At 43.2% G+C, this 15361-nt stretch overlaps 1 protein-coding gene across 4 annotated transcripts in view; it reads left to right on the forward strand.

The window, feature by feature from the left end:
• Adgrf5 (adhesion G protein-coupled receptor F5) overlaps positions 1 to 15361 on the forward strand; it is a 100447-nt gene that overhangs the window by 78082 nt on the left and 7004 nt on the right. For 3 of the 4 annotated variants that reach the window (XM_031346732.1, XM_031346729.1, XM_031346730.1), the window contains exons 12-20: positions 339 to 458; positions 612 to 821; positions 2425 to 2643; positions 5643 to 5798; positions 6666 to 6874; positions 9653 to 9832; positions 12570 to 13973; positions 15034 to 15075; positions 15170 to 15229. In XM_031346732.1, the coding sequence (XP_031202592.1) occupies positions 339 to 458; positions 612 to 821; positions 2425 to 2643; positions 5643 to 5798; positions 6666 to 6874; positions 9653 to 9832; positions 12570 to 13973; positions 15034 to 15075; positions 15170 to 15229 (2600 nt within the window). The remainder of the gene's footprint in view (positions 1 to 338; positions 459 to 611; positions 822 to 2424; positions 2644 to 5642; positions 5799 to 6665; positions 6875 to 9652; positions 9833 to 12569; positions 13974 to 15033; positions 15076 to 15169; positions 15230 to 15361) is intronic. The other variant, XM_031346733.1, reaches the window with a different exon arrangement.

A 15361-nucleotide genomic window follows, 5' to 3' on the forward strand; every position in this document is an offset into this window, starting at 1 on the left:
ACTCATTTGTTTATAAAGCACAGACTATATACTAGACCATAAGTAAATGCTGAGGATGTAGCAACAGAAGCAAAAGGCTGACTTTTATGGGGACAGATATAAAAAGGAGTGAACCTACATCACAGGGGTCTGACATTGGTTATCCAGTGGTGAGCACAGCTGCCTTCCAAGATCCAGCACCGTATTGTGGGGAAAGCACTTAAAGAGTGGATATGAAGTTGTTGCAAGAACCCAATCCTCTATTTTTTCCATTGAGGGGGTCACAGAGGAGGTTGGAGGGGAGCCCGGATTAAGCCAACATCCCTAAGTTTGCAACCTTCTACCCTGCTAATCATCAGGAGATAATTCCAGCTACAAAGGGGAAGTGACCGAGGTCCTAAGGCATGTGATGGAAGTGAGTACAGTTCAGAGCACCACCCGGAACAGCCTAGAAACAAGTAAAACCCAGGAGCAGCAAGGTACCAATCCCCCGTTGACACGGGTAGAGCCAGGACGGTCCGTGTTGCTGTCTCTGTCTTAAATGTCACACCCGTGTCGATGTCATCCGAAAAAACTAAACATTGGATCTGTTGTCAGTTTTTGTCTTGTCTGTTTTGTTTGCACTCTTTCAGCCAACCTAACAATAACCCCGGACCCAATTTCTGTTTCTGAGGGACAAAGCTTTTCTATAACATGTCTCAGCGATGTGAGTAGCTTTGATGAGGTGTACTGGAACACTTCGGCTGGTATTAAAATCCATCCAAGGTTTTATACCATGAGGAGGTATCAGGATGGAGCAGAGTCCGTGCTGACGGTGAAGACCTCCACCCGAGAGTGGAATGGTGAGTGACGGGCCAGACCCTGTAGTAGGCTGTCTAGACCCCTGGAAATACACAGTAACAGGCAACTAGGTCTGTCTTGAGACATGCCAATAATGAGTACTTTAGATTAATTAGTCTTTGTACATGACATGGCGTGACATGACAATGTGGGAGCAGAGTAGCATTATTCTATTTATTTCTTTATTTTCAAGATGGCCTTTCCCCTGTGTAGCTTTGGGTCGAACTCTGTAGACCAGGTAGGCCTCAAACTCATATAGATCCACCTGCCTTTCCCTCCCAAGGGCTGGGGTTAATGGTGTGCACCACCACCATCTGGCCAGCATTATCCCACCTTATGAATGTGGGGAGTGATGTTCACAAGCAATAATAAACGTGGTAGTACAAGTTAAGTTGTGCGACCTGGGCTGAAGTTAGCATCTAACTCCACAGCCAGCACTCCTGCCACCATGACAATAGGAGTTTTTTCAAAATAGCTTTACTAGGGCCTGAGAAGTGGCTCAGTCAGTAAAGCACTTACCTTGCAATCATGAGAACCTGTGTTTGATCCCCAGAAACCACATAAGAGACCCTGCAGAGCAATGCCAGCTTGCAACCTTAGCAGTGGTGGTAGGGGCGGGTGGAGACAGTTTTCTGGAGGCTTGCTAGCCAGCTAGTCTAGCCTATGTGGCAAAGCTCTGGGCCAAGGAGAGACCCTGTTTCAAACAGAAAATGGGAGGTACCTAAGAAACAACAGTGGAGATTGTTCTCTAATCGCCACATGTGTGTATATACATGTACATGCATACCTGCACACACATGCATCTGCACATACCTGTGCACACAAAATGATGATGATGATGATGATGCAGATTTACTACATGATTGGTACTACACTATCCAGCCATGCCATGAAAACTCCAGTAAGTGTTTATATGTCTAGTTTTAATTAAAGAAGCATTTGTATTTCCTGTTTATATCTCTACATTGCTCATATTGCCAGGAGATACAAGTCATCAAAGGTATAAAGGTTCAGTAGACCTGTGTGGTAACAAACAGCTGAGATCCACAGAGCCTTTATGATATAGTAGGTCACTGGGCTAAGAAATTAAACCTCCAGGTCAGGCAGCTGCTTAAATGGTGGTTGGACCTCTGGTGCCATAGTGTCCTAGAGTCTAAGGGCCCACTCATTTAAAGACAGCCAAGTGACTGTGATAACACTGAGGTGCCCTATCATGTCCCCACTCTTCAAAAACTTTCTCTTTTCTGCATACCACCAAATCCCCGTTCTTCCCTTGGTTGTGGCAGAAGCTTGAAGTAGAGAGTTTGAAGCCCAGTTTTATTCTTGACCTTGGATAAAGCCACTTCATTTGATTGGAATAAATGCATACTTGAAGGTAGGAGAGTTGTTGGCTAGTTCTTCAGACCTGTGATGTATGTAGAAATCAGTCAAGCTCTCCCAGTGTCCAGAAAGGTAGAACAGGTACGTACCCAAATTTGAGGGAAAAAAAAAGCCAAGACTTTTACTATTGCCCCTGATGCCTTTTAAGGAGTGATGACTCCACTACAATGATACCTTTTAAGATTGACGATTCCACTCTGTCTCACTTCTGCCTCCTCCCCTCAGGAACCTACCACTGCATATTTAGATATAAGAATTCATATAGCATCGCCACCAAAGATGTCACTGTTCACCCGCTGCCTCTGGCATCAGACATCATGATGGATCCTTTGGAAGCCAGTGGTCTGTGTACCAGCTCCCACCAATTCAAGTGCTGCGTAGAGGAGGATGCAGGGGAAAACTACACTGTGACTTTCCACGTGGATTCCTCATCCTTTCCCGCTGGTAAGAGGCAGGCCATGCCATGGCTAGGCCACATTAGCTCATAGGTGTGAATTTTTACTCTTAAAAATACCTATTAAAAAATTCACAGAGATGGAGGAGCCACCCTTGCAGGCACAGAAATGTAATCCTAGTTAGTTGGGAAGCTGACACAGGTGGATTCATGCGCGAGGCCTGCCTAAGCTATCACCGAGAATTCAAGGAAAACTTAGACAACTTAGTGAAACCCTGTCTCAAAATAAAAAAATGAAAAGAGGCTAAGGATGTGCTTCTGATACAGAGCACTGGCCTGACCTGGAGGCCCAGGGGACCCATCCTCAGTACCCAGAGAGGAGGCCACACTTCTAACTATGACTGATGTCACCCTTTGAAGATCCTGTCATTGTGCCAGGGGTGTGGTGTGGTAGGGAATGGCCCGGGTACCATTTAAAGTACAAAGGCTGGGGCTGGAGAGATGGCTCTGTGGTTAGAGCACTGGCTGCTCTGGGATTAAAAAAAACAATCCTGGACAGTGTATGGGGAGAATTCTGCCTGTCTCTCTTATCTTGTTTGGGTATATAGCTGATGACTCACTGGTTTGAACCAGAAGTCTTGGGTGGAGCCCTTGTAAGTTTTCCTTCATCTCCACTCTTTCAGTGTGTCCAACTAGATACTCTGATGATGCATCCTTCTTTGTTATAACTTGATAGAGAATGACCCAATCATCTTTCTAAATGCATGACTGCAGCCAGCAAGATAAGAGAAAGAACCACGCAGCACAGAAGGAAAGAGAGTGAGAACCACTCTCTAGCAAGGATGATGCTTCCTAAAGGCATTTGCCATGATCAGCATCCCAGAATCTTCTGGCTGCAGGCTCTAGGGTCAGGAAGACCTTGTTCTTTAAATGTTTTCATCCCGCTTATTATTTTATTTTATTTTATTTTATTTTATTTTATTTTATGCATGTAAGTGTGTTGCCTGCATGTATGTGTGTGCCTCACACTTACACAGAGCCTGTGGAAGGCAGAAGACTGTGTTGAGTCCCCTAGAACTGGACTTATAGAAGATGATGAGCCATCACATGGGTTCTGGGGACCAAACCCAGGTTGTCTTACAAGAGCAGCCAATGAGCTTTACCATGGAGCCATCTCTTCAGCCCCAGCCTTTGTACTTCAAATGATGCCTGAGCCGTTCCCCACCACACCACATCCCTGGCACAATGACAGGTTCTTCAAGAGCGACATGCTCAGTAGAAGACTGCTGAAAAACAATAATCTTTTAGTCATGGTTGGAAAGAAAATAGGCATGGGATTGAGAGACAGCAATATGGGGGTGTCTTGCAACCACCATGTCCACAGGGTGGAGGGGGGCAAGAAGCCTCCTGGCTGAACATGACTAAGCAGCTGGTGTTGGTTTGACCTTCACAAGCCTCACGACAAGTCATTTATTTTAGGCATATTTAAACAGAGAACAGTTTGATGAAAGTTTTCTTAGTGATAATTAATTCAGCCCAGTATATACAATAAAGTAAATTCACATAAATCTCCTTGAGAAACAAAGTAAGCTAAATAAAGATCAGATGTGACTGTATTTTTGTTAAGTATACATGACATCTTCCACAACTATAGGGTCTATAGAATGACTGAGAAATACAAGCTCATGATGAGGATTTGGGGAAAGATCTGGTATAGTCTTGGTCATATAGATAGAGCGAAGGTCACCAGGCCATTAACCTCTGTTCCCAGCTTTCTGAGCAGATTACAGGTTATGCATCCCTTCCTTTGAAGGGACAGCTTTGTTTATTCAACATCCCCATCCCTATTGCCACTGGTGCTTATCTGTGAGCACAAGGATCTCCAAGTCTGCTACAGTTGAAGGCACTTGGAGAAGCTCCTGCAGAGGACCTGAGTTGGCTTTCAGCATCCTCCTTGGATAATTACAGCCACCTATAACTCCAGTTATAGTGCATCCTGCACACTCTTCTAGCATCTATGAGAACCTGCATATACACAGCACACATACAGACTATCAGACACACATAAATTAGAAGTAAGTTAATAATAATAATAACAACAACAACAATAATAATAATAAATAAATAAATAATTTAGGCATACTTTTTATTGTTTACAAAGACCTATGCTTATCAAAGGCAATGTATATAACACCAAATATCCTAAAAATGAGTAGCATAGACAGAAAAGGCAGTAGAAGTTCAGAAAATCAAGAGTCCAGTTAGAGATGGCTGTGTTATATTATTGGATGATGGAGAATTGCCCCAGATGTTGAAGAATGCCAATATCCCCACATTCTGATGCCAGAATGCGTAAATTGTGTTTCTTATATGCCAGATACTCAGCCAAGCACTGGGAGATGTGAAGATAAAGGAGACTGGGGCTTTCTGTATTGAAGCATCTTGGTTAGTAGGACAGAATGACCTTAGGAAAGAGAGATAGCTTAATTGTCAAGAGCATATACTGCTCCAAGTTCGACTTCAGTTCCCAGCATCCACCTTAGGTAGTTTCACAAACACCTGCAATTCCAGGGCATGGTATCTGACGCCCTCTTCTGGGCTCTGCTGGTAAATGCACTAACTACCGCAGACATGGACACCCATGGGTACACAATTTTTTTTTAATTTTACATTAATCTTTAAAATATAGAATGATCTGTAAAGGTGTGATTATAAATCACTACGAGACAGGGTATGGTCTCTGTGCAGAGCAAGATGTAGGCACAGACTTGAAACCATGAACAATCAAGGTGACATTTTGGCTAGCGCACATTCAAAGGTGAATTTACCTACTCTGAGAACCAGAGGTAAGTTCTGTGAACTACAAGGAGTTAAAAAAGAACCAGAGGTTATTTTCACATAAATACATGATTCCATATTAAAACTAAATGTCACAAATTCCCAGGAGATTTGGGGGTAAGGTTGTTCATATCAGAACATCTTGACAACCTTTACTTATGTCTTGGCTGTTCATATTGTCAACTCATATTCTCAATAATACTGTCTTTAGAAAGAGAAGTTATTGGCAAGCAAGCATGCTACAAATACAGTCTCCCAGCAAATTCACCTCGCTGGTGTCCCAAAGACATCGCAGTGTTCTGCCACTTTACCAATGCAGCCAACAGCTCAGTCCAGAGCCCATCTATGAAGCTTAAACTTGTTCCAGGTAAGTGCAGTTAAAAGACTTTCAAGTCAGGTAATCACGAGCGGAGACTTATTTATTCATTGATGACTTAATTTACATATGAAGGCTTTGGATGAACCACAGGGAGTTAAAAAAAGAAAACAGGCCAGGTTCTCTGGCCTCTAGCGTAGGGGACCCAGAGATGCCAACTGAAGATGCTGTCACAGATGCTTGAGTGAACATAAAGATAGAACTATTGTGTGTGGCCAGAAAGGGTGCCTGGTTTAACTCTACTACAACAGTGGAGAGGGAGCCTGGCAAATGAAATAATTCTTGGGCCAAGCCCTGAAGGCTAAGAGGGTTGCGAGGCAGACTGGAATGGGCAGTATCTGTGTCCTTCTGAGACTCCTTACAGATGACATTAAGAGAATGTGTCCTTACCAGTGCTCTTCCTGAGATAGAGCCATTTGAAAAGAAATGACGGGAAGGTCAGGCTGGCCCTCCTATCCATTGTCAACCCTGAGCTAATGTGACCTGGCCTATTCTCAAGATGAGAAGTCACGATCTGTGTGACTGTTTCTATGGGAGTTCATGTGGAAGAACTCTTCTCAGTCACCAGAAAGGCCAGGTGATAAGATGGCTTCTTGTGACTGGAGCGCCCATACACAAAGGTTCCATAGCTCTTCTAATCAGTTCATTTGAGCTTACTGATGCTATGTGTACATTCTTGTGCATATTGATAACTTGGGTCTGCCCATGGAAGTAGGAAGGTATCATGACCTTAAGACCCTTGATAAGCAGGATTATCTCCAGTTGCACCCATTTCCCTACAGATGACATAACCTCATTCTTCTTTATGGCTGAAAGAAATTCCCAACTGTCTCTTTTATTTCCGTGTTTCTGATGCAGGGGAGAATATCACATGCCGGGATCCCATCATAGGTATTGGGGAGCCTGGGAAAGTCATCCAGAAGCTGTGCCAGTTCTCAAGTGTTTCTGGAAGCCCCGGACAGACGATCGGTGGGACTGTCACTTACAAATGTGTGGGCTCCCAGTGGAAGGAGGAGTCGAGGGCCTGCATCTCAGCCCCAATCAATGGTTTGCTCCAGCTGGCCAAGGTGAATCCGAAACCCTGGACTCTAAATCCTTGGGCAGGAGTATCTCTCAGGTTCAGCAGAATTCTCAGCACTTAGGAAAATTGGTCATGTACCACTCTGAAATGCATTGCCAACATATATTGTACTGGCTACTTTTCTGATGGCTGTGACGAAATCTATGACAAAGGAAACTTAAAAGAAGGAGAGTTTTGCTCTAGCTCATGGTTGGATGAAGACCATCATGGCAGGGAAGGAGGAGACAGGGGCGGGAGGAGGCTGGTCATGCTGCATTTACAGTCAGGAAGCTGAGGGAGACTGTGTGGATGCTTACATTGACTTCATCTTTCAATGCCAGAACCCCAACCTGCGGAATGGTACCAGCCACATTTAGAGCAGCTCTGCCCAGTTCAATGAATGCAGCCTAGAAACCCCCTCCTACATGTGCCCCAAGTTTGGTTCTGTGATGATTCTAAATCCCAGAAAGTTGACAATCAGAATTAATCATTTCAAAAATGAAACCTAGAATTGCTTTACAAACGACTGACATTTGGTGATGAAGTCCACGATGGATAGGCCATTTTCTAGGCTGGCCTGGATGCCTAACCTCAAATGCCCAGCACCTCATGTCTGAGACCTTCAAGGGCGGGTGCATTATACTTACTTACTGATTTCTTTCAAGTAGCTCTGATGGCAAATAGCTATAATGTGTTCATAAAAAGATAATATAGAAACAAGATTCAATAGCAAATAATTAGGAAATTGTTGAAAGTAAACTACAACATGACGCTGGTGGAGATGCCCCAGTATAAAGAATTTAAGTAAAATAAAAATCTGCATGTTCACAGATACTCATCAAAAGGTTTTCTATATAAAAATATTGTTTTCAACTCACACTTCATAAAGAATTGAAAAGTTAGATAGAGCCGGATGGTGGTAGCGCATGCCTTTAATCCCCATACTCAGGAGGCAGATGTAGGTGGACCTCTGAGTTCAAGGCCATCCTGGTCTACAAAGTGAGTTCCAGGATAACCAGAACTATACAGAGAAGCCCTATCTCCAGGAAAAAAAGATAGAAAACTGATGTGTACAGATTGATATAACTTGTCATCTGAATCAATATACTATTTTTATTTTTATAGTAATATTTTTTAAAAATATAATCACATAATTCTGTCCTCATTCAGTGTCTCTCCTCCAAATCTTCTCATACCTCCCCTTGTTCCCATTTTTCTTTAATTTATATATTTATTCACAAGTACACAACACACACAGAGTCTTCTCAGACCATTTAGTACTGCTTGTATTTATACGACATCAGCGCTGACCACTTGATCTTGGATAACCAATTAGGAAACTCATCCCTGGGTGAGACTACTTCCTCTGCTCTCAGTGTCCCTCGGTTGCCTGGAGTTCTTTGTCTTCATATGGGATCCTGTGAATTTCCCCCATACACGTTAGCATGTCTGCAATTGTTGTTCTTGTTGAAGCAGCCAGTTTACTGAAGCATCATGGATGAAGCTTTCTTGGTTATTTCTTTTTTTTCTTTTCTTTTCTTTTCTTTTTTTCTTTTTCTTTTTTTCTTTTTTTTTTTTGAGACAGGGTTTCTCTGTGTAGCCCTGGCTGTCCTGGAACTCACTCTATAGACCAGGCTGGCCTCGAACTCAGAAATCTGCCTGCTTCTGCCTCCCAAGTGCTGAGATTAAAGGCATGAGCCACCACCGCCCAGCTTTTCTTGGTCATTTCTAGGAAACCCAATCTCATAGATGATTTCCAAGTCCTCTGGCTCTTACAGTCTTTCCATCCCCCATTCCTTAGCTTTTTTTCCTGAGCCTTAGGAATAAACATTGTGTTGTAGATGTATCCATTAGACTGGACACCCCATGAGTAGTCATTTTCTGCATTTTGATCAGTAACGGGCTTCTGTAATGGTTTCTGTCTGTTGCAAAGAGTTATGTTGGGGAGGCTTGGAATCTACGTTTATCTGTGTGTATATGTGTAAGTATTTAAAATGCAGCTAGGAATTATACGTTTTAGTGAAGTGGTGGTATAATGTTGTCTTCTAAGATGTATGACCTCACTAGCCGCAAGTAGTTGGCTAGGTTTCTAGGAACAGACATGATTTCCCTGCTGTTGAATGAACCTTAAATCCAATAGGACAGCAGTTGGTTACTGCCAAGATATGATTGCAGTGAGATCATACTCACCTTGCACAGATGTTGTAACCTTAAATTACTAGTTTGTCTAGAAAACTAGCAGGAATTCATTCTACTTGAAACTATTGCAATTTATGAGGATATCTTGCCATATTGGTCTCTTCTGAGGTTCATAGACATCACAGCTGTGTGGAACTCCCTTTGCAGCTTGCATCATACTTTATGGTACTATGAAAGTAAAGAAGGACACTCTTAATGATTATACTGAGATAACAGGTATAGAAGGATGAATATGGAGGGACAATCATATTCACAATCAGAAGTATAAGTAGTATAAGAAAAAATGAGTTGTAGATGTGTTTCTATGTGAACAAGTGACTAGTTTATTTTGCTTTAACTCTGTAGCAATCGCATCTACCATTCCTTTCTTTCAAGTTAGCTTTCAGGTTGGTGTTTGTTTAACTCCTTGCTTTCTGTGCATGAGATCTTAAGTGTTCTCCATCCTGATGGGTATGCACAGAGACATTAAGAGGTGAAGGCTTTAATTTACAGTAGATACTATTGATGTGGGCATTGAGAAAAAAGGAAACCACAGCTTCCAGATTACTGGAATAATTTCATTTATTTTTGCTTTTTTAAAAACTAGACATTGATCAAGAGCCCCTCCCAGGACCAGAAGCTCCCTACATACCTGAGGGATCTTTCTGTCAGTGCTGGGAAAGAAGAACAGGACATTCGCTCATCCCCGGGGAGCTTGGGAGCCATTATCAGCATTCTTGATTTGCTCTCCACAGTTCCTACCCAAGTGAATTCAGAAATGATGAGGGTGAGTGTACTTAAGCCTGGTGGGAGTTTGGGGTCTTGCCTTCTTGCACCTCTGGACTTGTGTGCACGAAGCATCAATCCTTCCCGCACAGACTCATCTCTCTCAGAGCACTGACTTGGATAGTGTAGTGTACTCTGTAGGCTACGGCTTCTAGGACAGCAGAGGGGTTTTGGATTTCTTTAAAGAGTCTATGCTTTAATTTCTTCATTCAAGTAGAATGAATTCCTGCTAGTTTTCTAGACAAACTAGTAATTTAGAGGTTACAACGTCTGTGCAAGGTGAGTATGATCTCATTTTGGCACCTAGGAGGCAGGCGTCTTGACACACCTGTAAAATACTTGCTTGATTAAAGTCAGCTTCTGAAAAGGTCTGTCACAGACAGTCTTCATTAAATTAATGGGTTTAGGAAGACTCTTCTGAATTGTGTGTGGCACCATTCCCTAGGCTGGGCCTCTTGGATTATATAAGAGTAGAGGACATGAGCTAAGCACTTGCATGTGCGCCTTTATTTGTTGCTCTCTTATCTTGACTGTGGCTGTATCAAGACCAGCTCTCTTAAGATCCCACCACTATTAGTTGCCCTGGTATGGTAGAATGTGATCTGGAATTGTAGGCCCTTAAATAGTTTTTGTCAGGGTATTTTGTTATGGCAATAGAAAGGAAACCAAGATAAGATTTTCAAAGGTCTTGCATTGAATGTAAACTGTGAGGTACTTGTTTTGGGAGAAAAGAGAGCCATAAAAGTTCAAATAGAGAGGCTTTAATGAAAGGGAACATACAGAGGTAAGTCAGAATAAAATACATAAGGGGTGGGGGTAGGGCACTCACAGGCCACCATCTTTATAAGCCATTACCACATTATAGACAAAAGATTGGATTTCACTGAAGTCCAGTGGTAGCTGAAATCTTAGGGGAGACCATTCTCCTCAGAAACTAGAGTTTTTGACGGCCAGTATAGTTTTTACCAGAGACAAGGTTGGGATAAAGAGAACAGGTTAAGGGGACAGCATGGATGATTTATGTCAACTCTTCTCACTCCCATCTTTCCATTGCCTGCCAACTTGTGGCTAAACCCAACAAGAAGCCAACAAGCATGGAACCTAGTAGCAACATGCAAAGCTTTACATTTGTGGGTGGGGACCGTCTAAGCATGGATTGGGTAGCTTGGGCAGAAATATATTGTGTCACTGTTCAAGGGGTGAATCAAGGTGGCTGCAAGGCCATGCTCCCACAAAAGGTGCTAGAGACAAACCTTTCTTAACTCCTCCCATCTTCTGGGGACACCTGCAGCACCACATAAACCTCTCTGTCCAAGCCTTTATCTCATCTATAGTTTGTAAAAATATATTGGAATTGGGAGCCACCCAGATAATTCAGAATATCTTAACCCTAGTTTCATTTTGTTGATGTGATAAACACCATGACCAAAAGTGATGGGGGTCAGGGGGAGGAAAGGTTACAGGTTGCAGTTCATCACTGAGGGAAGTCAAGGCAGGAATTTGACACAGAAGCTGCTTGGTAGCTCACGATCTCATGCTTAGTTTGCTTCCCTACATAGTTTAGGACTACCTGCATAGGGAATGGTGCTGCCCACAATGGACGGGGCTCTCCTGTATTAATTACAGCAATCAAGACAATTTTTCACAAACATGCTCACCTGCCTGTCTACTCTAGGCAACCCCTCTATCAAGACTTTTTCTTGGGGAACACTTGTGACACTAGGTTGTGTCAAGTTGACAGTTAAAGCTGACTAGAATGGATCCTTAAAATAATGACATTTCTAAAGGCTGTCTGTCTGCATAAAGTCACATTCTCAAGGTTTGTATCAGGATATGTCCTGTTAGAAGTTGCCAACCAACCTGTCCTATAGGGTTATTCTTCTATAAGTCAGACAAGGCAAAAATAAGGAGAAAAGATACTTTTAAGAAAATGGAATAAATGAAAAACATCAGGCCAAGCTTATGAGAAAGAGAAATTGTTTATCAGACATCAAAACTGTCCTTGGAAACAGTTTCATAGCTTATTTGATGCTCAAGGTTAGAGTGGGTCTTCTGAAACTTTCTCTTGCTGGTGACATACCACCTACCAAAAGCTCTCACAAGCTTGAGATTTAAAATAAAGTCAACCATTGGCCTGGATAGATGTCTCGGAAGTGCTAACCTTGCAAGCATAAGAATCTGAGGTCAATCTCCAGTACCCATGTAGATAAAATGGGTGCAGGGCCTGACTCCCACCCAGCATTGTAGGAGCAGATAGGAGGATACTCCCAGGAGTATCTCAACCAGTCCACCATGCAGAATCCCCGAGCTCCTGATTCAGTGACAGACCCCGGGGACAGTTACTGTGAAAGAGATCCAATGTTAACCTCTGGCCTACACACACACACACACACACACACACACACACACACACACACACTCATTGCCACACATACACATGTTTACAAAAATAAAATAAGAGCCAAAAATTAGTAAATAAGACCTCTCTCAGCCAGCTAAGTAGGTCTCAGTAGTGTGGGGGTAATTCTTGCAGTCATTGTTACTTAATACTAATGAAAGTCCCACAGCCTGTGGTCTCTGCCCCTTTTGAGCTTTGTTGAGAGAAAGCAGGGGAGAAATTTTCTCTGCTTGTGGTGCCTCAGACCCTGGAGTCAGCCAGTATCCAGAGAAATGCTGCTTTGTCTATTTTATCTTGAGAAATACTTTCATCCCCCACTCCCTACCCATATTGCCTACAGGACATACTTGCTACCATTAATGTCATCTTGGACAAGTCCACCTTGAACTCCTGGGACAAGTTACTACAGCAACAGAGCAACCAGGGCTCTCAGTTCCTGCACTCCGTGGAAAGGTTTTCCCAAGCGCTCCAGCTGGGAGACAGCACTCTCCCCTTCCTCTTACACCCTAATGTTCAGATGAAAAGCATGGTGATAAAGCGTGGCCACCCCCAAATCTACCAACAGAAGTTTATCTTCGCAGACTCTGACTTGTGGGGTGATGTAGCCATTGATGAGTGTCAGCTGGGAAACTTGCAGCCTGATTCATCAATCGTTACTGTGGCTTTCCCGACTCTCAAAGCCATCCTTGCCCAGGATGCACAGAGAAAGACATCCTCCAACAGCTTAGTAATGACAACCACCATCAGCCATAATATTGTCAAGCCATTTAGGATTTCTATGACTTTTAAGAACAACCATCATTTGGGTGGCAAGCCACAGTGCGTCTTCTGGAACTTCAGCCTTGCCAACAATACAGGGGGCTGGGACAGCAGTGGGTGCATTGTTGAAGATGATGGCAGGGACAGTAGGGACAGAGTCTTCTGCAAGTGTAACCACCTGACGTCATTCTCCATCCTCATGTCCCCAGACTCTCCAGATCCAGGGTCTCTTTTAAAAATACTTCTGGATATCATTTCTTACATTGGGTTGGGGTTTTCCATTGTCAGCTTAGCTGCCTGCCTAGTTGTGGAAGCCATGGTGTGGAAATCGGTGACCAAGAACCGAACTTCCTATATGCGCCACATCTGCATAGTCAACATTGCCTTTTGCCTTCTGATTGCTGATATCTGGTTCATTGTGGCTGGTGCTATCCACGATGGTCGCTACCCACTCAACGAAACAGCCTGTGTGGCTGCCACATTCTTCATTCACTTCTTCTACCTCAGTGTCTTCTTCTGGATGCTAACTCTGGGCCTCATGCTCTTCTACCGCCTGATTTTCATTCTACATGATGCAAGCAAGTCCACCCAAAAGGCCTTTGCCTTTTCTCTAGGCTATGGCTGTCCTCTTATTATTTCATCTATCACAGTTGGGGTTACACAGCCACAGGAAGTCTACATGAGGAAGAATGCGTGTTGGCTCAACTGGGAGGACACCAGAGCACTGCTGGCTTTCGCTATCCCGGCATTGATCATTGTGGTGGTGAACGTGAGCATCACAGTTGTGGTCATCACCAAGATCCTGAGGCCCTCCATTGGAGACAAGCCAGGCAAGCAGGAGAAGAGCAGTCTATTCCAGATCAGTAAGAGCATCGGAGTCCTCACACCACTCTTGGGGCTCACTTGGGGTTTCGGGCTTGCCACAGTGATCCAGGGGAGCAATGCTGTGTTCCACATCATATTTACCCTCCTCAATGCCTTCCAGGTAAGCTCATGGGAGCAGGATCTCAGGAATAATCCATTCTTGTGGGATAAACTAATGATAGAAACACAAACAAGAGGAGGAATGGGGAAGGTTTTTCATGAACAGGAGACCTAAGCCTCAGAAAACAGTAATTACAAGCACTCCGGGACAACGGGACAAGAGTCCTATGCTCCTATGGAACCTTGAACCTTTTATCGCCTATGTTATAACTTGGTTCCAAATGTCCACATAACAAAAGTAGGAGAAGAGTCACCATCCTGTACTAAATGAGACTGTTTACTCAAGATAATCTTGTCCTAGTCTTATCTCTTAGGTATAACACTGCCACTAAGTCAAGCCATGTTCCATTTAGTCTCTGTGAGCATCAATGAGCTTTGTGACAGGCTTCCTGTTGGTCACTGTGTGTCCCTCTAGTGCCTAATAAAGACCTTGGTATATATTCAAAACATAGTTGAAGGAAATAGATGCTGAGTACCACATAGTTTCTCTGGAAAGATATGTTGAAAAAAAATGAATGCCCTGTATATGCCAATATATTTGGTGATGTTCAGGGGAAGACATCCCTTTGCTCTCTTAGAGTATGTAGTCATTTACAATGGATGCCAGTTTGTTAGATGTGCTACAAGAGAAAGACGGGACAACAAGGAAGCATCTTGTTCCTGGATGCTTGTGACAAAAATGTACGAATCCCACTCCTACCACTGTGTGTTATAAACTACAGGATTCTTAGCTTTCAAGATAGGTTTCGATGGATAGAAACTATTCCCTCCTATGATTGTCTTCACAACATAGAGGGATGGATGTGGATTAGAGACATGTATTTACTAGCATAACCTACATGGAAATCCTGTTCATGACTGGAGAAAAATAGAAATGATTCCCCTAGCATCAATCACTTAAGACTTCTCAGTGCATAACTGTTGCTTCATGCAATTTCAACGTCTTCTGAACTCATCACATCCACTCAGATGGGGAAAGAGGTGGGACAGGCTCAACACGTGCTTAAGAATACTCTCTGCAGAACTGAATCTTAAAATGCAGCTCTTACTCCTTTCCACAGGGGCTTTTCATTTTGCTCTTCGGCTGCCTCTGGGATCAGAAGGTAAGAACGATGATAGGTTTTGTGCTTCTGGAAATGTCTAAGATGCCCAAACAAAGTCTATTGTATTGACCCTGGCTTCGTTTAAATGATGCAGGTGCAGGAAGCTTTGCTGCATAAGTTTTCATTGTCAAGGTGGTCTTCTCAACACTCAAAGGTGAGCCGGGCCATGAAGACACTTCTTGTTTCATATCCTCGTGGAGTCCACTATGATAAAAGGAAGTAAACTAACTCTTACCTTGGGGTTATGACCAGGATTTCTTAGCAAAGAAAGAAAGATAAAATGGAG

Source organism: Mastomys coucha, unplaced genomic scaffold (genome assembly GCF_008632895.1).
Source record: "Mastomys coucha isolate ucsf_1 unplaced genomic scaffold, UCSF_Mcou_1 pScaffold3, whole genome shotgun sequence".
NCBI classification, from domain to species: Eukaryota; Metazoa; Chordata; class Mammalia; order Rodentia; family Muridae; genus Mastomys; species Mastomys coucha.